The sequence below is a fragment of the Haemaphysalis longicornis genome, unplaced genomic scaffold (assembly GCF_048455015.1).
Source record: "Haemaphysalis longicornis isolate Haplotype H1 unplaced genomic scaffold, Haemaphysalis longicornis Haplotype H1 scaffold_4, whole genome shotgun sequence".
Classification (NCBI taxonomy): Eukaryota; Metazoa; Arthropoda; class Arachnida; order Ixodida; family Ixodidae; genus Haemaphysalis; species Haemaphysalis longicornis.
The window spans coordinates 26,948,182-26,973,771 of NW_027526361.1; the positions used below are offsets into that span (position 1 = coordinate 26,948,182).

Consider the following 25,590-nt stretch of genomic DNA (forward strand, 5'->3'; position numbering starts at 1 on the left):
GGCAGAATGCAAAGTCATCTATGGACTCGTTATCGCGAATTAGGCGCTACCACACGCTTGTGGCCGGAGATTTCGTAAATAATGCTTTGTACATAATAATGGCATGCGCCGGAGAAATGTCGCCGGTGGCGCGGCGCCCTCTGTAGACGCGAAATAAGCTATTGCAGGAGCGTAGCGCGTGCGCCACGCTGTTGTTTTAGATGCAAAGCATCTCTTGCTCTCGGCTCCGTCGTCCGTCGTCCGTCCATCCGACACCGGCAACACTGCCGCTCCAGGAGCCCTTTAAGAGAGAGAGAGAAAACATTTTTATTGAGCTTTATGTGGCTCAGGGGACGGTTGTGGCCGCTGGCTTGTGCCGGGCGGCGACATCGGCAGCTCTGGTGACCAAGCAGGTTTGCACCTCTAGGTCTGAGCTCCCCAGCGCCTCCTCCCACTGCTCATCAGAGGAGATTAGGGGAAAGGGATCTTTGGGACACCCCCAAAAGATGTGGGGAAGGGTGGCGAGGGCTCCACATGCAGGGCATTCTGGGGAAGGGGACGCCACGTGTGTTCTTCGGAATTAGTTAGCTTGACGTGAGCCGGGGGGTACCTACGGCGGTCGAGGCGGTAATGCACGGTTATTTCTGTGTACGTGAGAAGTCTGTCTCTGGCGGATCTGGCCCCGTGATAGGGTTCAAGGCTTGCCCCGGCTCGGATTGTGAGCCCTCGAGCCGTATTGTGGGCAGCCTCATTACTCGCGAGGCCAGCGTGCGCCGGAGTCCAGACAATTTCTACCGGGGAGTCGGGTGGGTGGCGTCTGAGAATTTTGGATGCCTGTGGCGAAACGTGGCCGTTGGCGAAATTTTGAATGGCCGCTTTGGAATCGGAGATTACTATCGAGGGGGTCGGCCTTTGGGAGAGGGCTAAAGCTATTGCCGCCTCCTCCGCCGTGGCGGGATGGGAAGTATTTAAGGTTAGGGAGTCGAGAGGGGGATTGTCAGGGTCGTTAATAACTGCAATGGCGAATGCGGCGCGGTGCCTGTATTCTGCAGCATCCACATAGACCACGTCGGATCGAGCGGAGAGTCGTTTTTGGAGAGCACGTGCTCTCTGATCCCTGCGGCTCGCGTGGTGTATGGGATGCATGTTGCGGGGTATTGGTTTAATTACAAGCTTTGCATGGGTTTCAGAAGAGAGGGGAATTTTAGCCTCAGGGCAGTCAATATGACCTATACCTAGCCGCCTTAGGATATGATTACCGGTGGGAGTTTTAGACAGACGGACGACCTGATTGGAAAGGTGGGCTTCTATAAGCTCTTGTGCCGTATTGTGCACGCCAAGGCCTTCGAATCTGGCAGTGGGTGTGTTAAGGGGGAGGTGGAGGGCAGATTTGTATGCCTTTCGGATGAGCCGATTAACCTTATCTAATTCAGTTGCAGACGGGTTCAGGTAAGGTAGGGAGTACGTGATCCTACTGATAATGAACGCTTGGATAAGTCGGATTCTCTCCTCCTCCTTGAGACCCCTGCGGCGGTTGGAGATACGTCTTATGAGCCCTATAGTTTGAATAACATGTTGTTCTAATTTCCGGAGAAATTGTGTGTTAGCCCGATTATTTTGTATAAGCATCCCCAGAATTTTAAGGGTAGAGACCTCTGGAATCGGGTTGTTTTCTATATGAACTCTAATGTCGGGTGGTACCTTGGATCTCCTCTTCGGCGATAGCAAAAGGAGTTCGGACTTACTGGGGGAGCAAGTAAGCCCCGCGTTGGCAGCTTCTTTTACTACTATTTGAACGCCCTCTTGTAGGGTCTCCTCTATATGGGAGTCGCTTCCACCATTCACCCACAGTGTGATGTCGTCGGCGTAAAGGCTGAATTTAAGATTAGGAATTAGCTCAAGGCGGCGGGGTATGTTAATTATGGCCAAATTAAATAACAAAGGGGATAATACCGCTCCTTGAGGTGTGCCTTTAGAGGGGAGATCAACCGTGTCGGAGGTAATGCCCCCGATTTGAAGGATGGCACTTCGATTGGACAGGAAGCTGCGAATATAGTTGTACGTACGAAGCCCCGGGTTGGTGGATTCCAGTCCAGTCATTATGGCGTCGTGAGACACGTTATCAAAAGCCTTGGTCAAATCTAAGGCAAGGATAGCCGCAGTATCTAAATTGTTTTGGGGGACTATGACTTGTCTGGAGATTTGGAGGAGGACGTCCTTCGTCGACAGGCCCGTACGGAAACCAATCATGGAGGGAGGGAGCGGGTAGAAATTCTGAATGTGGGAAACCAAGCGTGCATGAATGATATGCTCAAATAGTTTTCCCAGGCACGAGGTGAGGGATATGGGCCGGAGGTGTTCTAATGCAAGGGGTTTTCCTGGTTTTGGAATAAATGTAATTTTAGCATGTTTCCAGGATTGTGGCAGCGTGCCCTGTTGCCAATAATGGTTGAAGTAACCAGTAATCGCTGTGATGGAGTAATCATCAAGATTCTTTAGCATTTTGTTGGTTACCTGATCAGGGCCCGGGGCCGAACCCGATCGCAGCTTGAGTAAGGCTCCTCGTACTTCTGCTTCAGTTATGTCCCTATCCATATACGAATTTGGCAAACCGGTGTATGGAGGGAGAGGGTTGCTAGTGCCTTTGGGCAAATACATGTCCTTTATCTTATTTACTAGGTCTGCATCCGTCCCTGGGAATCCATGGATGATGCTGGTGAGGCGATGGGCTTGATCTGTTTTTGACTGGTTCGGGTTTAGGAGGTGTTTGAGAAGCTGCCATGTCCTTTTCGTCCCCAGGTTGCCACGCATTTGGTCGCAGATTTCGCCCCATTGATCCTGAGAGAGTTGTAATGTGTATTTTTGAATTTTCGCATCCAGTTCTGCTAATTTACGGCGCAACCTGTGGTTTTGTTTGTTGCTTCTCCAACGTTTTTGTATGCTCTTATATGCGTTCCATAGGTGTTGCAGGTGGGGATCTATAGTCTCCGAAGGTATGTCTGGGTCAACTGGCTTGGTTACGGCTCGCGAGTCCGCAACCAGTTGCTTTACCCAGCTGTGTAGATCTAATGGGTTATATGTTATCGATGTTTCTTTGTGGGCTTCTCGACAACTCCTGAACTCGTCCCAGTTTGTGAGGTGCTGCTGTCGGGGGTGAGTTCTAATGATGGGGGCAAGGGTGAGATCAGTTTGGATGATGAAATGATCACTTCCATGGGTGCTGTCAGTGATGCTCCATCTGGCGTTTTTGACATGGAGTGTAAAGGTGAGATCTGGGGTGGAGTCTTTTTGAGCGCTGTTGCCAATCCGGGTTGGAGTATTGGGGTCTGATTCTAATGTAAAATGGTGGATCTGCGCCTGGTCCCAAAGGTCTCTTCCCTTTTTTGTGCACTTGGAATAACCCCACGCCGTGTGTGGTGCATTAAAGTCACCCACTACAATTAGGGCATTGGGGCCGGCTTCTTTCCTGGCAAGGGAAAACAAGAGATTGAATCTGTGATTGTGCACACGGGGGCTACTATATACGTTTAGAATGAAAAGTTTAGAACCTCCCCTTTTTATGGGAAGTACCGTTATCAGATCGTGGGGGATTTCGACGCTGTCAAATTGGGTTCTCTCCGCCGGGATGTTTCTTTGGATTAGGACGGCTGTTTTCGGATCCACTTCGTTTTGGAATGCTTTGTAACCCGAAATTTTAACAGCTTTGCCCGGCTCTTGGAGGGCTATAATGTCTGGGGGGGTTTCAACCGACCGAATGTGCAACTGCAAGTTGCTTCGCTTTCTATTAAAGCCCCTGCAGTTCCACTGCCAGACTCGAACGACCGCGGTGCTTCTACTCGAGGGCTGGTCCATATTAGTTGCCAATTTGGGGGACGTGCCCAGACAGGTTGCTGACGCTGTTGAGAACCTCTCGTATGTATGTAACAAGTTCAGCGCGGAGGTTATCTATGCTGCCTTGGAGGTTAGATTGAATTGCTAACATATTAGCCTGCTGAGCTTGGTGGTGTTGCTGAAGCTCGACAAATTCATTTTTCTGCTCGTGTAAGAGCTTCCAGGTTGACGCGACGCTTGCTTCGAGGGCAGTGATTCGCTTATCATGCTGCTCATCATGCGTGGCATTCTCAGCTGCGGCTTGGCAGGTTTCACCGACTGCTCTGCGTTTGGTTGCGGGGGGTGCTGGGCTCGGTTCTTCTAGAGGGCGGTTTTCAATTTGCGACTTCAGGGCTTTGTTTTCCTGACGCAAAGCGAAATTCTCCTGTCTGAGCAGGTTAATCTCCGCTCTGATGCTAGAAAGCTCTCTTATTAAGTCAGGGGGGAGAGAGGAGGGGGGTTGGTGCAGGGAGGATGAGCAGTGCGAGGGAGCACTAGAGCAGCTCACCTTTTTGTCAGCGCTCGGCTGCCTGTCTTGGGATGGTGGTATGGGTTGTTTCTTGAGCACTTGTAGTCCTCCAGGTGAGTTCTTTTGGCTGGGAGGGCGTTGGTGGCCGCTGGCAGGGTGCTTCCCTCCCCCGGGCTCTCTGGGTTGTCTTTGCTTGGAGGGTTGGGCGTCCTGCTGCTCGGGGTTGCAAGCTTGAGCGTAGGTTTGGGGGCGTCTGCGGGGTTGGAAGCGGCGGGGACAGTCCGTTGCACCGGTGATGTGAGGGCCTTCACAAACGATGCACTTGGGGAGACAGGGGTGCTGGTCGTCGGGGTTAAGGGTTCCACACTTAGGACACCTTGACGGTGGCTTTGCGTTGGGGCATACGTCTTGACGGTGCCCCGGCTGCCAGCACGCGGTGCAGGCTTCCGTTTTACGTCGGAATGGTTTGCACCGGTACATCGCGGCTCGGTACCGGATCCAGAAGGGGACCCGGTTGCCATTAAATAGGATCTGAGCGTTATTGGAGGTTCCGAGTCGTTTCGCAGCGAGAATCTGTAGATCGGGATTGTAGTCACTCACGCTCTGGAAAACTTCTTCGGGTGTGTCGTTTTCGGGAATGTTGAAAATTACTCCAGTTGCCGTGTTGGCGGGAGCAGAAACATGCGAAACGACATCGTACTGATGTCCTTTGAATGAGAGGGACTGGATGGCAGAGTATTTTTGTGCGCGTTCTTCCGAGGGGGTACTTATCAACAGGTAGTTCGCCACTTGTTGGACCCGTATTTGGTCTACCGGGTTCTGAGGGAGGTTGGCTCTTTGAAAAATGGCATCCGCAAGAGAGGCTTGAGCGACTGACCTGAGATCGAGTCCCCCTCTTGGTCGGAGAACGATCTTGATGTCTGTTTCGGGAAGTGGCGATGCCGGTGGGTTGCGCCGCGCAGAGCGGTTGCGAGCGTCGCGATGGGCTTGGTGGTTCGAGGTGGGGGCCTGCAAGGAAGCGTTCCTGGCGTGCGTCGAGGTAGTTTCGTTGTCGGCGGCGAATATCCGTCCAGCCGCCTTGGTTGAGCTCGACAGGATCGATGTTTTCTCCGGCTACGGCGACTTCCATAGCCACGGTGGTTGTAGGGAGCTAGGCCTAGCGACTAAGCCTAGCTCCGATATGACGAACGAACGAGGTGGGCTTCCCACCAGAAAAATGCAGGAATGTCCGAAAAAACGTTTTCCGATCGTTCCTTACACCTTCCGGCGTCCGCTGGTACCGGCCTTCTGGGTCCAAGACGACGATTTCGGCTCAACACTCGAAAAATAGCGGAGCTCATGCGGGGCACGTCTGGTCAATTCGAGCGACTAGAGCGCCCCCTCGCCCTTTAAGAAAAAGCGTGCTCGTCTCGTGCTCGTCTCGTGCCGGCCCAGGAAGACACCGGCAACACTGTCGCTCCAGCATCTCATGGTCGGGGCTATGACCATCCCTTGTTGTGGCGCCGTCCACACCCCCACTGCGCATGCTCGGCTCATCTCGGGCCGGCCGAGGAAGACACCGGTAACACTGTCGCTCCAGGAGCCATTAAAGGGTAAGACACCACCGGGCGTTCAGCAAGCCGAGCATGCGCAGTGGGGGTGTGGACGGCGCAACAATGACAAGGAAGGGACATAGCCCCGTCGCATCTAATAAAATTACACCATCTTCCCGTAGGGGAACCCTGAGTAGTATGCGAAACAGCCATGAGCTCAACGCAATTTCCCATTTCGTAGTCCCGGTAAGTGAAAAGTGTGGTAGTTACCATGGAAACCAAACTGTAAATATAACGGTAGCTACGTAACTCAACCTAACGGAAACGACGAACTGAAAACTAATGGGCAGTTGGATCGACCCCATGGCTGCTTTGCATACTACTCAGGGTTCCCCTACGGGAAGATGGTGTCATTTTTTCTATTTCGTTGTTTTGCATCTCTAGTAAATATGATTTGGTATGGATTTGCAACAGATTGTAATCACTCTGGGGTGACTTCTGCCAGGAGTGATGGAAACTAGGGGATCATAGATCGAATGAACCGTTCTGGATACCAACGCGTTAGAATTTTCTAGAATTTTCCCCCATTGAAATATACAGGCCTATAGCTGTGCCGGGAACGGGGCGTGAGTTCGAATTTAACGGATTTCGAATTACTAACTGGAAGTTCGAATTAACCGAGTTCGAATTAACGAGCTTTTACTGCAATAAAAGTCCTAAATAAACGCCCTAAAAAAAAGAGAAACCAGACCGAGTTCGATAAGAAACGCGCAGCATGCTTTGTCGCCTACTTCAAGGTCTGCGTCTGCAAAAGGTATCCACTTTGCACATTTAGCTTACCTTGAGCGAACTCTTGACGCTGGCCTCGTAGCGAACGAACATGTTTCTAGCTTCCAACAAAGCAACGCCGTTCAATGTTACATTGCAGACCGTGTCAATCCCATGAGCCACCAGAATAACTTCGTTGTAACGTAGAAGGTTTGCTGGAACTGCGAACGCGAAGATCCGAAATAAAACTGCAGCACTTGCCTGCAACGACTATAAGATATCATACACGTTCGTCAAGGTTCTATACAAGGCATGCTCTTACACGGACGCACTTATCATACCGCTTTTTACTTGTCGAGGTACGAACCCAAATTCGATCTGATAAATGTGTTTGGTCACGTGGCAAGCAAGAGATATCAACAATCTTCTGGTTACTTTTTGTTTCTTGAGAGTCGGAATGGACTCTGTGAATTTTGTGAATGAGCTGCAATAATATCGAAGCGGAATAATATAATTAACGAAGCGAAAAAGGCGGTTTCAACCAGGGGTCAAAAATAAAAATCCTAACCTGACGGTTAATTAGAAAATAATAGTTGAATAATTCATTGCAGTCTTCCGCTCCTAGCATAAAGGGGTAACCACATGAAGCGACGGCGACAAGCGACGCGAAAAACGCAACTCAATGGGTGCAGTAAACAGGTAGTGCGGGCGACAGCGACAAGCGAAAAAAAATTTACACCCGTGTGGAGACACGTGCAGGCCGCCGGGGGGCGGGGACAGCGGCAGACGACGGGCCGTCGCTGTCGCTCGCTTCTGGGGGCTCAGACTGTAGGCGTCTCATGTCGTCGTAGTATCATGCGGTCACGGTACAAAACACCGGGATACTCGTTTTCCAATGCCTCGCGCAAATGCACTTCACGCTTCAAAGAAACGAGACTTACAGCAAAGCTGTATACCTCTACACCCCCGATGGTTTAATCTCCGTGGGCAAAAACACCGTAGTGCCAAGAATACACTTATACACTGCAAGCTTCGCCCCTCTCCAGGTTTCGCGTTAGTGGAGATGGCCCGGGATTTTTTGCCGGAGAAGCAGCCCACAAGCGATCGGCAGCGACAATCGACGACGCCGGAGAGCGGCAGGGCATTAATTTTATTCGCTTGTCGCTGTCGCCCACACTATCTGTTTGCTGTACCCATTGAGTTACGTTTTTCGCGTCGCTTGTCGCCATCGCTGCATGTGGTTACCCCTCAATTCCCGGTGAAAACGTGGTGAAATAAACTGCGCGGTACAGTAATTCTTTTTAGCTGGCTCAACTAAACGAAGCACCACGACTTACATTTCATAATAGCAGCTTACTTCTTCAAATGCATCCGCTTCCTATGTTGCCCTCAAATTTTCCTGGCCTTCTAGCGGCTCTCTTCAACTACTGTTCGAGACTTCATAATTTCGGTTAACGTAAATCACAATTCTGTACTGCACATGATCGCCTTGAAACAAATGAGAAACCCATACCTTTAAAGTCTCTGTAGAACGTCCAGTTTTCGTGGGCCACCCATTCATAGTTCATGTCATTGAACCCCCAATACGGCTCCTCTATCACGCCCGCTCTTTTCAGATCGGTGTAGATACCTCCGGGTACGATGCAAGGCACGCGAATGGCTGCGTATTAGTGCAAAAGGCACACACTTGTTCTCTGGTTTGTTCAAAACGATCCACATTCAACAGACCCAACTTTTTACTATTTCCCCATGCATTGAGAATTTAGGCACTTGGAACTACAGCAGGCATACTGTTACATAATCATGCACGCTGCTCTGTGCTGGACGACACTCTAAAAGGAAGGTATAAATTTATTTTAGTTTGCTGACTTCTAGTCGCACTCCTTTTAAAGCGTCAGCGAAGCCTAATTTGTCCTCACTGCAACCTAATTAAAAGTATGTTACTGCCGCGACGTTCTAAGTAACTGCAGGCCGTACACTTCCGTTACGACCATCATCATCATCGTCGTCGATGTCAGCCTATTCAGGTCCTTTGCGATGCAAAGCTTCAAATAAACGTGGAAATGAGCTCCTGTGCTCCCCTAAACCAATCTAGAATATACTAAACACACGTTATTTTGCGCAAAAAAGAGTAGAACAACGAAGGGGGCTTTTTTTTTTTTTAATAAAAAACCCCGAAATTTAAAAAGATAGGGTGTAGACCTCCTGGGGTACTAGCCTAGTAAGCAAACGTTTAAAGCCGCTACGCTACTATGGTGTCTGGAAGGGGAAGTGTGACGGGCGGAAGCGAGAGGCTGCACAGATCAGCGATTACAGCTCCTAGGTGGCGCCACAATGGAGGAGGGGAGCTAGCGCTAGCGCTGAACGCTGCCACCGAAAGTACGGAGTGCCGGCGGTTGGCATTGCGTTTCTTCCGAAATCGCCCTTGATAGGCGGAAATTTGATTTGTGTCCGTAAATATGCTACGCAAAAAGGGTGCAAGCAGTTCCTTAATTGAAGAAACGACTAAAAGGACGATGTAATTTGGAACTGGCGCTGACACATTTTGCGTGCAGACGGCTTCGTTGCTACGCTGTTTCTTCCGCGTCTTTCGGCGCCTAAGATCCTTTCATTGTCCAGAGCTAGAACGGCTGTCTGTTCGATGCAGTCATTCACTAACAATGCTGCGCCTAGATATTGATCCAGGTGCATTGGTAACTTCCCCCAGTATTTTATTGCCATATCGCGGCCAAGGCAGTTTTCGTGCGCATGCGGGCGAGCTTGGAACATGAACGCATACTGAATGATGAAAATAGCGCAAAAAGAAGACGGGCCCCATAACTCAGACAAGAGCGATCTTGTCTGCGTCATGCAAATGCCACGGAGGCATTATCGGAGGCATTGGTCGTGCTGTCGGTCTTCCTTCCGCGCTATTTTTCATCGTGAACGGACACCAACTTCCCCAACTCAGTACTGCACTTTCAAGCGTGAATAATACAATAGAAATGTACACAAAGAAACGTAAACATAGTAGCTTCTGGAGGAGGAATACAAGCGATGTTGAATAACACTTTTAAAAGGCAGTCTTTGCGCCTTCAAAGCGAAATAACCTGGGATATAGTATCAATCGTGGTGGAATACAGAAGCGCTCAAAAAAACAAGGACGAAGGAAGAAGTAGACAACACGGCGCTTCTTCTTCGTCTACTTCTTCCTTCGTCCTTGTTGTTTTTTTTGAGCGCTTCTGTATTCCACCACGATGAACACATACCAACTAGCCCAACTTTCCGTTCTTCTGCAGTATATAGTATCAACCTTTCCCGGCCTATGATTGAACTTTGCTTTTCGTGTTTCAGCTCTTGATTGCGGTTCATTTGTTACTGATGTACAATTATTTAAAACGAATTATCTGACATCCAAAAAAACAATTGCAATGTTTACAATAGCAAATGTCGGGTAAATAATTGCAAGTTCGCTGGGAATCAGTATACACCTGCAAAATAAGTACACACAAGCACAATTTGAAGGGCATGTTCCAGTTTATTTCTTGCATACACTTCAATAAAGCATGCTAGAGTGCATAAATTTGAAAGCGCAACATCTCTGAAGCTTTAAATGATTTTTCCTCCCGGCCGCGGCGGTAGCTTTTCTGACGGAGGCGCGCAAAGCAAAAAAGCCCGTGCGTTCAAGATTTCGGTGCACAATTAAGGATCCCTGGGAGGTCAAAATTAATCCGGAGTCCTCTACTACAGCGCGCGTCATCGCCTGTGTAGCGTCGGCGTTTAAACCCCGCAATCAATCAATAAAAAAATTAATGCTTTTGCCGGCCGGCGGCTCAACTCTTTCCTTATTCAGGGTCTTACAGTGAGCCTGACAACAAGCTTGGTCGAATTTTAGGCAGCTTAAAGAAGCGATGAAATCATGCAAGCTGAACGCATGAAGTTTTATCATATGAGAAAATCATTGTAAACGCCTCCTATAACACCAATACAAACTTGCCGTCCGTGGCTTCGGCGGAATGATGTGCTTGAAGATTTCGCTACATTCCTGCCAATGTCGATCGACAAGGAAAACACACAACGTACATTCAAGACGATAAATACGGTACGCGTACAAAACAGGCAACATCCACAGCACAATTGGCGGTGAGATCTTTGAGTGGCGCCCCCTGGCTCTGACGTCGGCTTAGGGATTCGCGCCGCTGTCGTCTGCTACACTCCGCTTGTGAGGGGCAATGTGCCTGGGCTAGAAATCGCCCGCTTCGTTGCTGTAGTGCGTTAAAAAGCGTATTTCTAGCGACTCAGTTATTTTGACAGCGTCTGACGCACCTGAATAATTTGAAGCTGTATCCCCCGCAAGTTTGCAACACAGGAAGAGATAGAGAACAACTTCCTTCAGAGTATCGGTCAGAAGATCGTGTGTAACTCGTCCTTTCTTGCTTATTCGCGAGGATCAGCGATCAGAGCTTCTCGATAAGTATTCAAAATGCGTAGGCTTCCCTGCAGTATTTTTGAGATGCTCCTATGAAGACTCAACAGTCTAATACTACGTACCAAGCAGCGGCCTCTACACGCTCATCGCACAGCAGGAAATAAAGCGGCTTTCTTCTGTTTCTTTCGTTGTTGTCTTGTATGAGATTGATGTTTCTTGCTTTTTTTTTCTGCCCAACGCATTAATTTTTCTGCGCCGTCACCAACTTCTTATTAGGAGGTTTCGGGATGTTTGGGAGCCTCACAAAGGTCGTGTGGATATTTCCTTCATTTTGTATGGCATACATTCCCTCCTTCACAAATTGGCTTTCATTACGGCTGCGTGAAGAAGGTGCATATCCGCAGCGTGCTTTGTTTATTCACATGCAAATACAATGAGAAGGTTTGTGCTACGCCACCGCGATCGCGCCCTAAACAACGTGGTCCACAGTACTGGAAGGCGGCTTTTGTGCTCCGAATTTCTATCGTAATTATATCGTTATCATAACGAACTGACTCTCAACTCGAACAATGATGACATGATTACGGTGTTGAAGGCATGATATACTCGCTAACTAACGTAATAAATAGTATACCTGCATATATTACAAGACTCGAAACCGAAGAAGAATTCCAAGTAGCTCTTTATTGCTTTTCAACCCTTCCAGGCGCGAAGAACAAATCCTATTCTACTCGGGATGGCGTTCTATGATTTCAAGAAAATTACTTTTACTCTCTTGCCCTGGACTGAGGACCCAGCCCACTAACCAGATCGATTTAATTGTTAAACAAAGTTTTCCCCTCCTCCCCTTACTCCTCCTCCGCCTCTTGAGTGCAGTTTTCCTATAACGCATATCCGAATATCGGAAAGATATGGCTGTGCAAAATGTTCCGAAATATCTCTCCAGGTCTTAACAAACATATATGTGTTACTATAAATTTAACGAAGACGTGACCCGTTTTGCTCAATAAACCTCCATACTGGTTAGATGCCTGGTATAGAATCAGCACGCGCGTATATACCCACTGGGTTATTTGGAACTCAACCTACAGTTTTTGCAGTCTATAGTGCATGTCGGTAAACTTTCATGCCTTGACAACGTAAAGTGATGTGACAAAACGCGTTCGAGCGTTCGGCAAGGTTGCAAAAAACTGTTTTACCTTACATGATTACCGGGAATCGTGATGCCTTCTGCCAAAGCCGACAGCCCTGAAGGCCTAGAATTTGTTTTGGTCTACTTTGTCGGTTATTAGCAGCTGACTGTTCCTTTTGTTCGAATGCTTACATGAGAAGCTGACGCCTAGCTCCGACTCTTCGCGCTCCGCACAGGACCGGCTTCGCAAGGAATGGGGTGGCGCCAGCAATGTTTCTCCCGTAGCGGTATCCAAAACTATACTTTAATTGACACCATGAGCTAGGGTATGCGATTTTAAGCCTATTATTATGATAAAAAGTTACCCACACGCCAATTCTGGTGCGGACAAGCATCAGACGTTGACCGAGCGCAAAGAAACAGCAGGGAGAGCGATCCTGAGTGAAGCAGACGACAAATGCGAGAATCCCTAAGCTGACGTCACGGAGGCGCGCTTCGCAGCGCCGCCTGTGTTCGCGCTCACCGCCAATACAGGACAACACGCTTGGCTGAAAGGTGAACACAACGCCGGCGACGCATGCGACGACCCTTCCAAGGCCGCTCCCCTCCCTCGTGCAGCGCCCCTAGCGGACTGCAAGGTTTTCATCGCGTTTCGTGCAGCCGCCAAGCATGGCGCGCATATAGCGCCCGTCACACTTCCCCTTCCAGACACCATAACGCTACTCTCTATGCCCCAGAGGTCGAAAAGTAAGCCGGCTTTCGCAGCTCATCAAGGAGGCTGCACCAGTGTTAAAAGCCAAACACCAGACGGCGCTGCGTATAACAGGAAGCACGCGGTCTGAAGTGACTTGGAAACGGAATATCGCGTTAACGCCGAATGTATAGATGTATGACCCGCACCACTTACATCTGTTGCTATTGTGAGCACTCCAGCGTCCGTCCAATGAAAATCGCACAGATCTGACTACATCGCACCCAAAATACAGGAGAGACGCAAGCCGAACAAGTGACGGCATCTCGTTTTGCTTCCTCGTCGCCTGTTCTGAGAATGCCGTACTCTTCCATGGGCGGCCGCGATGGTGGCGCCAAAAACGTGGAGGTCACGTACCCGGTTAGGGGCATTGGCCGAGAAAGCGAACAGAGTCACTACACGCAAGGCCGAGTGTCTTTCGGTTGTAACTGAATAACACAACTTTCAAAGCTGTTTCAGCGTTTCGACGACGGCAAACGACGTTTGGAAGCGAAGCCTTCTGTGCCCCACGGATGGCGTTGACGTTCGAGTAAACGCACTGCAGGAAAGCCAACTTTACACAATGAGTTTTACAAATGGTACATCAATCTGACACCACATAACTATGGGATGTCTTTGCACACCTAGCGGACCTCTCGTTATACGCAAGATATAGCGATGATGATGATAATTAAATACATTCTCTAAGCAGGGTTAAACAATGGCTTTGGTGTTTCGTGGTGTATACGGCTAAACGTTGGCTTTGGACTTCGGCTGAGCTGAAGTGGACTTTAGCTTTGACTCAGGTGGCATGGCGGAAAGCTTCGCGTTTGAACCACCTTTCTCTCATTGACCTCTGTAAGGATTTCTTACAGGTACTTTTCGAGCCCTGTCTATTATTCGCGTAGTTCAGATAAAAAAATGCAGAAAGAATTATCAGGATCGGTGCGTAAATAAGGAAGTTATTCCATTTTACGTCTACAAATACAGTAATATCTCGTTAACTCGAAATAGTAAAGACCGGGAAATGTCGAGACAAGCGGATTTTCGAGATAAGCAAAGTTGCGCGAATTGCCATGAAATATCGAGTTCTTTGCAAAAAAGGCGCTACTACTTGCCTGCTCTTCAACGGCAGCTTCCAGTTTTGCTTTTCATGAATGTTTGAAAGAGGGAAAAAACATACAAGAGACGTTCACCGGCTGGGTTTTGTGGCACTGCCTCAAATAGTCTTATTTATTTATATTATGGCATAACGGTTCATAAAACCCTTCAATTAACTGTTGAGTTTGGTTTAAAAACTTATAGGTGGCGCTGGCTGCGACAGGAGTTCTCCGGGGAACGCCTGCGCTCCATACAATTTTTTTTTTCATCGCAAAAGGGACCCGCGCTCTCTATTGTGTTTTTCCCCGCACGACACGCCTCTATCTTCTAGTACACTGTATCTCTGCGCATGTCTCTATCGTCACATGACGTGTCACAGGGTTGCTTGACGAAGTTGATATGCCTATAGGCTCAAAGTTAATGTTCGGGGGAAACATCGGCTTTGTGGTAGGCGCGGCTAAACAAGAAAAAAATCGAGGGACTTAGGCGCGGCAGCATCACGCGAATTTTCTGAAACGGTAGGCGGCGGCGAAATTTTCGTTCCACTTTCAGACAAGATTTCGAGATATCCTCAGTTTGGCCCGAAAATAATTCGAAGTAAAGGGCAACAAATACATGGGACGTATAAGAAATGGTTCGGTTCCGCGGAAAATTTCGACTTAGCCGATTTTTCGAGACATGCGAGTTGGAGTTAACGAGGTACTACTGTACAAGCAAATGCGGCACTGCCTACGTCCCACCCGAAGCCTCCGGATATGACGACGCAACGCGTGGAACCTATGCACCGTACGATTGGCTGAGCTCGCAACATTGTGTATATGTCTTTGTATCAGCCAAACGAGCCTACATAATGCTTTAGGTCGTCCAGAGCTGGTTTCCTCCGCGTCAGCACTTCGGCTGCCACTGCGGGGCGCTCTAGTGTCTTTAGGCTCGAACCAGAGCTGGCTCCCTTCCCGTCAACCTTTCGGCTGACACGAACGCGACACTGAGACTGACACAGGAAAAAAAAACTGTAGTCTTCACGTAAAAATGTAGGCTTTTCCCTGTGTCCGTCTCTGTGATCTTAAGAAGCGCAATTCACCTTCAAATGCAAACAAATGTTCAGGGCAGGTGCTTTATGCGCCTTCCCTGAGTCAAAAAGGATCAGGACCACGAACTTACTTAGTGTAGGGGTTCCGCGTCTGCATAGCAACCTGCCGAAGTCGTGTACGAATCCAGTGAGTTTTGTCTTTTCTCTTTTTACTGCGAAGCAGTATATGTCCCACCCCCAAGTTTTCATTCCGGTGAAGCCGGTTTACTTGGCGCCATTCTGGGTATCCTCCTCGCCACCACCGACCCCCTTTTCACAACGGTTATCACACCGATTATTACCCTGGCCACCACCGATGCCTCTTTCACAAGTTGCGCAGTCGGCTGAGAGCGGCCGTAGCACCGTTATCAGAGGATTTCGGAGAAACAACAGCTGCGCGAATGGGTGCAAAAACGCCCGAAAGCCACCGCCGCCGCCGGCGAGAAAGTGGCCACGGCCGTTGCCGCCTCAAGTTCCACCTCGCCCTCTATCTACGGATCCCTGTCGGTTGAAAGCGAATTGGCCCGTTGGAACGCCGGCGTGAGCACATAATTCTTCTTTAGCTTGAAAGCCATCCCGAGCGACATTGTCGCGTCGGAGGCCCTTGTTGACCAGCTGGTCATAGTTCTTCTGGCGAAAGAATGATAATAGATGTTATTCTGACCCCATATAAAGTCTTTTTCTCTCTCCAAGCTTCGCCGGTGTATTTCACGACTAATTATGCGCCCGTCCACGGTGGCCGATGTAGGCGTGTACGGGCTGGGGGTGGAGGGAGGGGGCATGCACGTACAGTCAGGCTTAGTGCCGCTACCGATAACATACCCTATCTAATGGTGGGAGATTTAGACGTGGGAGTCTCATGGCTCAATGCGCCCTGTCAGCTACCCTCCACAATCAAGCGGTTTGGGTCTGGGTTATTGGTGTGTTGCACAGACAACAAGATGCCTACGACTGGGCAGCGAAAGGGACACGCACGTGGGTGTCCGCTAGAATAAAGGTCGAGGACTTCGAGGTGTTAACTAGCTATGGTACAGACGCATGTCGTTCGCTTGGAGGAAGAAGAGCGGAAACTGAAGAAGCGTCAGCCCGAACAGAAGCGTAAATGGACGCGCAAACAACGGAAAGACGCTGCCGCCACCTTTGCGCCCTGAAGTTCCAGCTGGTCGAGTAGCTGCGAATCCCTCCCGGATGAACAGCAACTGACCCGCTTGGAAATCTGACGGGGGCGAATATCACTTGTTCAGCTTAAAGGGCTTCCAGCGCGACATGTTCGACAGTATCTTGCCGGTTGCCGGTTTATGCGTGCACGGGATGGCAGTGGAGGGAGGGGCGGAGGGGAGGGGGGGCACGTGCAGCTAAAGGTTTCATGCCCATTCTGATGGCATGCCCGTTGTGTTGGCGTGAGGTTTAAGTGTAGCCGTCAAAGAGCCCAATGCGACCGGTCCGGTGTCCTCAGTGGTAGAGTGGATTGGGTTGGCGGGTTACATAAACAGTAAGATGCCTACGACGCGGAAGGGAAAGAGACAGCTCTACGTTTGTCCGCGAGGATAAAGCTCGGGCCTTTTTAAATTCAATTCAGGTGATTGGCTAGGAAGTATGCTCAGTCGTAAATTACAAACAAACGTCTTTTGTTTCGTGCACTCATGGAGGCTCTGCAGTTTCGCAGATAATCCGTTTTCACAGAATGGAAGGGCAATAATATTTTCGTTCGAAGTGTAGGGTGCCACTTATCGTACGAACATATTTGTAAATTGCCTACGATTGAGAGTGCCCTGATGGGAGTGTAATTTTAAGCTCTTTGACAAGACCCTTTCTGTGAATTAGAAGGATTCTGTTTCTGACATTCCTCCAGGATATATAGTGGTACCTTTATTGCATTAAGCATTCTCATAATAATCCAAAATAATTCATGTGGCTATTCCGGGAATGACGAAATAACCCGGGAAAGATTCGGGTCTATGCCGTCGTCCCCTGAAGGTTTCTCCCTCTTAATTTTCTTGAGCGCCTAAGTTTTTACCCTGTCTGGAAAACCACTGAGTTCGTGTCTGAACGGCGGCTGTTTTTACTTATGCGTCTCCTTTAAACTAAGCGGCGCTCAAACATAAAAATCTGATATTTCGGATTTCTTATGGAAACGCGTCTGTCAACACATTCCCCGCTAAGAAAAATTACGCCCACCTCCCCTCGCGGGAACCCTGGTGTGATGCAACGCATCTCATGGGGGTTCCATTGGCGTTTTCCATCGTATTGATTACGCTTATAGCAGGGATTCTCACGCGAAGGGGAGGTGGGTGTAATTTTCCATTTTCACCATGCAATGCGCATGCAGTACACGTACTCTCAGGTACGGACTTTATTGCAGACGAGAATGAGTGCCTTGTGGTCCGTAAAGTGCACAGTTAGGGGCTCGACGATTGCATCAAGCAATCGTCGAGTACTGCGAGAGAGTGCAAGCGTAATGCGGACGCCCGTCGACTGAGACCGTCGGAGCGCGGCATGCCGCTTTATATTCACAGCGCCCGAAGGAGAGGAGAGCGCGGAGAGAGAGAGAGCGCTGCACATGCACAGCGCCGAGCGCAGCGCCGCCCACCGGCGCCTAGCAACGGAGTGAGAGCGCGCTGCGCCAACCCGCAGTTGTTTGGGAGAGAGCGTTCGCTATCGGAGAGAGGAGAGGAGAAGAGGCGCAGCTCTGCGGACAACGCCGGACAGACGCAGGAAGGACATAGGGGCGAGCATGAGATGCGTTGCATCTAATAAGCAAATTAGTCGTGATGTGGCACCGCTTTTTTCTCCGCAGAACCCTGCTGCCTCAAGTTTGCTCATGTTTCACAGCTTTCCGCTGAAACGCAGCAGTTAACTCCCTGTGAACGTGCCGTTTCCAAAGCATCATCATCATCACGGCCTGCGTTTGTGAGCATCACCATCATCATCGTCGTCGTCGTCACCGTCATCATTTCTACCCCCCCCCCCCCCCCGCCACCATTACCACCCCGATGGCGGCCCGCAGTCCCCAAAAGTACGCCGGGGCAAGTTACAGATGGTACCTGCATGCCGGCGCGAAGACGCCGAACCGTCAGCGTTTAACACCGGAGGCGTCACCGCCCCCCGCGAACCCTGAAGGGCCTCCTCTAGCACGTTCTCCAGCAGGACAGAAGGCGAAGATAATGCCCCAAGGACTGCCAAGGCGCTCAGCCGGCTGTGGCCGCCAGTGAAAGGAGGACTCCTTCAAAACTCGTCTCTGCCTATCATAAGAGCGCCGTTTACACGAACGCGCAAGGATTTTTCCTTAGGAAGCGGCGCACGGTGTTCATATTTGCCTTGGCCACCGTGGTAATCACTATGGTGCTTACGTACTCGCCGGCGTATACGCTGGTACAGGTCTCAAGAGACGGAAGCTGAAGTAGGGGACACGACCACAGCCACGACGCTTCGACGAAGAGAGATGTCCGCCCACGACGGGACTCTGGCAGCCCGAAAGGCGACCGTAGAACTCACCACTGAACTCGACACGTCAAGAGACATTGTGTAAGATAGAAGAATGGAAGGGGACGCTTCTAACGAAAGCTCTTATCTGTATGATGAGTTTACATTCAACACGAGTGATATGAAGTATGAAGAAAATCTTCTGTAGAGAGTGAGCGCAAAGTATTGGAATGAATACCAAAAGTGACATTTGTGGGGCTGTTTCCTTTCCGGCCTGGTATAAACAGCAAGGTGTGGCGACAGCTTTTTTTCGTCTCCTCGTGTTGCTGTCTAGCGCCTGAGTCTCGACACAACAGGTAGCATTTCCCGCAAGGGGGAGGAGAACGCTTCGGTCGCCGACAAGCGCGGACGTGTCTTCGCAACGTTCCTGAGTTTTACGCCCGCAGTACCGTCACAGAGAAAAATCGCACAAACCGACCCCACCAACGAGTTATCCTCAAAGTAAGGCCTCTCTTGACATAAATTTTATATCGCTACCGTTCCCGATACCAGCACTACCGCCTTGCAAAATCGCCACCACGCTGCTGTGCCGCCGAGCCTAATTTTAGGGCTAGCGCCATCGAACCTCGGCGACCAGTCCCTGCGACACTGGCGCCGCCTGCGGTAGCCGAGGAAACCTCCAACGCAACGGCAGCTCCGTATTCACCGCAAGACAACTGCACCACCATGAACGCTGCCATCGCCCCCGGCAGCGAGGGAAATTCAAACACTTACCCAGGTCCCACCACCTCTCGCGCACCAGCACCGGAAAATTCGCCTGGCGCTTCACTAATCCAGACGACCTCCGGTATGGAATACGCCGTTGCTGGAGAAGACATTGATCCACAAGTCCTAAATGAGCCAGGATGGAAGGAAATTCGCCAACGGGCGGCAGCCGCGACCGCAGCAGCCGCAGCGCCGACCAAAAACACATCCATGCGAAGGCAACACCGCAAGAAGAAAAATACCACCTTCCCAGAAGACCCGCTGCCAACGGATGATGTTAAAATCATGCTGCGACCACAAGGAGGCCTCAACCTCATGCAGGTGAATGCCATCCTAGCTTTTGGCCGACACCATCTTCAAACAGGCCAACCTCACCCACACTCACGAAGGCCAAGTCCGAATTAACCAACGATCAAACTTCATAATAATCAGCACAACGTCTGAAGCACGCGCCCAACAGTGCCTGAATCTCCAGTGCCTGAATCCAACAACAACGTCTGGTGTTGTTCCAAATGGAACAACACCAGCTACGCCCTGGCCAACCATATCCTTCCGCCCAGTACAATCGTAACAGGGGCACTCGTACCCCCCCCCCCCCCTGACGAAGTGTTACGTTGGCGAAGGCGCCTCCGTACCGAGCTCCGTCATGTAGAGGTAGCGCGGTGGACGAGCGCCGAGCAGAAGAGCTGCCTTGGTGTTGACTACAAAGAGCCGAGAACAAAACTCAACTGGTTCACTGCACTGCGAGATGAACAGCGACGATTTACAGAAGCAGCAGCCTGCTGGCGTGTTTACATGACTCGAGCGGAATAACGCCTTACTCTCATGCCGGCGTTCTGAAGGGCACTCGAGGGGAACGCGTATTTATGACCCAAAGCGCCAACGGTCAAACAGCCTTCCAGTGCTATGCGCACGACACAAAAAAAGTAGACAGAACCCAAGTCACGTGACGCGATCCGCAGGGCCGGTGCATACTGTTGCCGGAGCGATGGAGAGAAAGGTCGAGTCTCTTGCAGTGCAGTTGTTGATGAGTCAGCCTCCGTCTCCGACAACGGCCGTTCAAAGGGGTTCTGGCCAAGCCGTATTTACGGAGGAATGTTTGCTTCATGTTAGTTGTGGATGAACTTAAGTGTTTTTTCCTCTTTTGCGTTCAGTCATACAACAGCTGTATGTTTTGTACGTATACGCTCTGACGATCTTTGAACGCTACTCTTATTTTATTTTGATTCCTACTCCCGCATGGTCCTGACAAAGGCTCACAGTATAAATGAGAGAGAGAGAGAGAAATAACTTTTATTTGTCCAGTTTGTGGAGGAGAGCTAGACCTCCACCCTAGGCGTCGGCCAGGAGCCCTTGGGTCCTAGCAGCGTCTTCGGCTAACTGGACGGCCCAGACTTGATTCGCCGGGTCTGAGCTGAGCAGTACGGTCTCCCACTGCTCATTACTGCTAATTTTGCGGCTCTGAGGAGTCGCCTGAGGACATGCCCATAATATATGTGCAAGATCGGCCCGTTCCTTGCATCTCCGACATTTATCTGAAAACTGTCCAGGATAACAATGACTATACGCGACGGGGTTCGGGTACGAGTTCGTCTGAAGAAGCCGCCAAACCACAGATTGCCTTTTACTGAGGGATGGATGAGCGGGGGGGTAGCGGGCTCGTTCAAGCCGGTAATGAGTAGTCAGCTCCCTGTAAGACACGAGCCTGTCTCTGCCCGTCCAGCGGAGCGAGTGAGCGTCTGGGTCAGAAGTGTCGACGCCAGCTCGGTCGGTAAAGCCTCGAGCCGCATCGTGCGCACACTCGTTTCCGGCCAGGCCCGAGTGGGCCGGTGCCCATATCAAGTATATCTTCCCGTTCCGCTCGTCATGGGATCGAGATTTTAGGATTTGGGACGCCTCGGGTGAAATTCGCCCTCTCGAGTAATTTAAAATAGCCGACTTAGAGTCGCTAACAATGAATTTAATTTTTGGAGAAGCTGTCATCGCCAGGGCGATGGCCGCCTCTTCACCCACCTCTGTGTCCGTCGTGCGGACCGAGCATGAGGCAATTGAATCCCCACGGAAATTGACCACTGCGAGGGCCATGGCGTCGCGAGCAATGTAATCAGCAGCGTCTACGTATACCACGTCCTCTGATTTTTCATATCTTTTGTGTAGGGCTTTGGCCCTAGCCTGTCGCCGCTCTTGGTTATGTACGGGGTGCATGTTTTTCGGTAGCGGTGGTATGTGCATGCGATCCCCTATTTCCGCTGGTAGGTCTATTTTGGCTCGGGGTATCCCTGCAGGAAAAATGCCAAGTGATTTGAGGATATGTCTGCCGGTCAGACTCTGGATAAGTCGCTCCCGCTGTGACAGCCTTTGAGCTTCAATAATCTCGCTGAGGGTATTGTGAAGCCCGAGTGCCTCGAACCGTGCGGTTGGGGCTGTTAACGGGATCCCTATGGCCTGTTTATAAGCCCGCCTTATCATGGCATTTAGCTTGGCTTCTTCATCGCGTTTCAGGTGCAGGAATGGGGCGACATATGTTACTCTACTAATGACGAAGGCTTGTACCAGTCTCACGAGGTTGTGTTCTTTCATCCCGTGGTGTCTATTGGCTATTCGTGAGATAAGGCGAGTTGTTTGGTGTACGCTCTTTTCGAGAGCGAGTATGGTCTCTGAATTGTGTCCGTTGGCCTGGATGCGGAGGCCCAGGACTCGGATACTTGAAACTGTCGGGATGCGTTGGCCTCCGCATGTAAAGAGCTGGATGTCCGGAGCTACTGAGTCTGTCCGGCGTCCCCTGCTAGTTGGGCGATAGAGTAGAAGCGCTGATTTCTCTGGAGAGCAGTTCAGGCCACGAGGGATCACGTAAGTTTCTATTACCTCTATTGCCCTTTGTAGTGTGTCTTGTATCTGTCCGTCACTTCCACCCGGAACCCACAGCGTGACGTCATCTGCATACAGGCTGTATTGCAAGCCGTGAATGTTATCCAGGAGTTCGGGGAGGCCAATCATGGCTACGTTGAACAGGAACGGAGAGAGGACAGAGCCTTGCGGCGTCCCCCTGCTCCCCAGTTCCAGCGTATCCGATTGAATACCCCCTACGCTGAGCGTAGCCGTGCGGTCCGAAAGAAAGTTGCTAACGTAATCGTACGTCCTTCGGCCTAGACCCAGTTTGGTTAGGTTTTCGAGGATGGCCGTGTGTCTTACGCAGTCAAATGCTTTCGTGAGATCAATTCCCAGTATAGCCCTGGTGTCTAGGGATGAGCAATGCGCTCCGTCTATGATGTCATGTTTAAGTCGAATCATCACGTCTTGTGTTGAGAGTTCAGGCCGAAAACCGATCATTGTGTGTGGAAATAGGCCGTTTTCCTCCATGTATTTGTTAATTCTGTTGAGGATCACGTGTTCCATAAGTTTCCCGGCACATGAAGTAAGAGATATAGGTCTTAAGTTTTCTATCTGGAGCTTTTTGCCTGATTTGGGAATCATGACTACCTTCGCGGTTTTCCACTGGCCCGGGATTTGACCCCGTTCCCAGCACACGTTCATGTATCGGGTTAAGGCCTCGACCGAATTGTTGTCCAGATTCCGTAGCATTTTATTTGTAATGCCGTCTGGACCCGGGGCGGAGCGGGTTCGCAGGTTGTGAATGGCATCTCGTACTTCGTGCACCGTGAGGGGGCGGTCCATGGTTTCGTTCCCGGTCCCTGAATATGGCGGGAGCACTTCTGCGGAGCAGTCCCCTATGTACTTCTGTCGAATTGTTTCAATTAGCTCTTTGTCGGAACCTTCAAATCTGTGAAGCAGAATACTCAAGTTGTGCCTTTGCGTGGTCTTGCTGCTTTCCGGGTCAATGAGGCAGCGGAGAAGATTCCAAGTTTTCGCAAGACCAATCTGGGATTCCATGCTGTCGCATGTACTGAACCAGTTCTGCCGCATCAGTTGATTGGCGTAGTTTTCAATGTCCCTATTGGGGGCAGCAAGACGTCGTCGTAAGGTACGATTTAATTTTTGTTTTCGGAGTCTCTTTTGTAAGCCTTGTTTGGCCTCCCACATGTGTAGGAGTTTAGCATCAGCCTGGTAAAGATCCGCCTCTACCGGGATATCCTTGGTGGCTTGCTTAGTATCTCTGTGCAGTTGTTCTGCCCATTCTTGAATATCGTCTATGTCGCTTGTAAGAGGGACATCGTTTATATCATAGACACGCTCGGCGTCCCTGATCTTGCGAAACGTATCCCAGTCAACAATCCTAAGTTGTTTCCCATTGTGCTTGGCGATCGTAGTCTCCACTGTGATAGTGATGATATAATGGTCACTACCTAAATTTTCGTGTGTGTTTAGCCACGTGGGTTCTTTGCGTGTGTTTTTGGTGAACGTAAGGTCCGGAGTCGTATCATCGCTAACACTATTTCCCATTCGTGTGGGGTGCGCCGAGTCCGTCACCAGGGAAAAACCTTCCTGGTGCGCGTCGAGCCACAGGTTCCTACCCTTAGTCGTGGCCCGCTTGTATCCCCACTCCGTGTGGTGGGCGTTAAAATCTCCTACTATAATTATCGTGCTCCCTCGAGCTAAGTCTAACACTTTACGAAAAAGCTTAGCGAATCTGTGGTTGCTTCGGGGGGAGCTGTAAATGTTTAGTACAAAAATGCTGCTTCTCCTGTGTTTTCTATCTGGGATTAATTCTACAAGGACGTGGTTCGCAGCCGTCGTGTCCTCTCCGATGTCGCGACGCACGGCCGGAAGGTTCCGCCTCACAAGAGTGGCTACTATTGGTTTCTTTTTTGGACATTCACCCGACGCGCCCTCTTCCAAATCGCAAAATGATTTATAGTTTGAGAGTTTTGTTTGGACGCCGGTTTCCTGGAGACAGATGATGTCCGGCGCTTCATTCGAACCTGTAGTTTTAATAAATTGTTCTAAGTTACCTCGTTTTTTTCGGAACCCCCGACAGTTCCACTGCCACAAGACCAGCGCGTTACTCTTTCCCTGCAGCATAATCTATGGGCGATGCATACTCAAGAGACGTTCTTGTGCCTTCCACCAATGTGGACGAATAAAATTAAAAAAACTCCCACCTCCCCTCGCGGGCATACCTGTGTAGATGCGACGCATAGGGGGTTCACGTTGCAGCGTTGGACAGCGGAGGAACGGCGCTGGAACGATGGAGCGGAGCGGCGCAGGCACCGCGTTTTATAGCGCGCATAACGGTGAGGGGACGCGCCGGCGCCAGTGCGTCTGCCGCGGCTATGATGCAACACAATCCACTTTAATCCAATCCAAATCCAAGCCAAGCCAAGCTAATCGAATCCAATCCAATCCAATGCCCCTCGCGAGAGAGCGTTCGCTATCGGAGAGGAGAGGGGGTGAGCGGCGGACAGCGCAGCTCGCGCGGCGAGGAGAATGGGGGAGGGGCGGATGCCGACGACGACAGCGCCGACGACGCCGGATGCCGGGACAAGGCGGGTGAATGAGATGCGGTCGCATCTAACATATGACGCAAGTGGTCCTACCCTTCCAGCGTCTAAGCTATGTGGGAAAACGTCTCGCCGCGTAGTCATGCATTGCGCAATCGCGGCTCGCGCACCGTGTCAGCAGGCGCACACACAGTTGATTCGTAACAGAAGGCATTACTGCAATGGCATTACTGCAATGACTGGAAATGACTATTCCTCTTTATAAGACATCACTCATTCAGAGCAAAGGTTAACCGCACTGTGCAGCACAGGCCCGGATGTCCAAGTTCGGGTGGTCCGGATGGCTCAAGGCGTCTTGTCTCTGCCTGAGGAGGAAGAGGGCTGCCGTTTCCTCAGCTTATCTGTACTTATTATATAGTAATTAATAATAGTAATAGTCACTCTGGCTAGACGGTCACAGCTTGTCATCCGTCAAAAAAAAAAAATGGATGACAAGCAAAGCTTTTTACTGCACGGTTTAGGTGAAAGGCATGAGCAAATTTTATTTCTCCTGAGAGTTGACGGCGGTCATCGCTGAAATTTATCGACGCGCAAGCGCAGTGCCGTCCATTTCTTCTTCCAAGGTGTCTGTTTTGTGTGCAGTTTCTCACGGTGCACTCACACCAAGTCACTCAGTTTGCTGTTCTAAAGACAATCGTACACGCACACATTTTTTTTTTTTTTTTTCAGTTTCGCTATACTGGTTTTGAAAATGGTGCCTAATCTACTCGAGTTGCATATCCAATTGATGAGACGTATAAGCTTAAACCAAAATCATGTTTTGAACGGCGTGCGACTTCAGGGGTGACCGCGCGCACACACCATGACGTCTCGTTTTCAACGCCTCGCACTTCAAAGACACGAAAGTTTCCATTCTCAAACATCAAGATTACACCATCTTCCACA

At 50.2% G+C, this 25,590-nt stretch overlaps 1 protein-coding gene across 1 annotated transcript in view; it reads right to left on the reverse strand.

Annotated features, from left to right (window-relative positions):
• Window positions 1-19,454, reverse strand: part of LOC144179696 (beta-mannosidase-like) — a 52,180-nt gene extending 32,726 nt beyond the window's left edge. The window contains exons 1-4 of the mRNA XM_077708142.1: window positions 19,256-19,454; window positions 8,132-8,278; window positions 6,698-6,839; window positions 4,752-4,761 (exon numbers count right to left, since the gene is read on the reverse strand). Coding sequence (XP_077564268.1) covers window positions 4,752-4,761; window positions 6,698-6,839; window positions 8,132-8,278; window positions 19,256-19,454 — 498 coding nt within the window. The remainder of the gene's footprint in view (window positions 1-4,751; window positions 4,762-6,697; window positions 6,840-8,131; window positions 8,279-19,255) is intronic.
• Window positions 19,455-25,590: the final 6,136 nt, after the last annotated feature.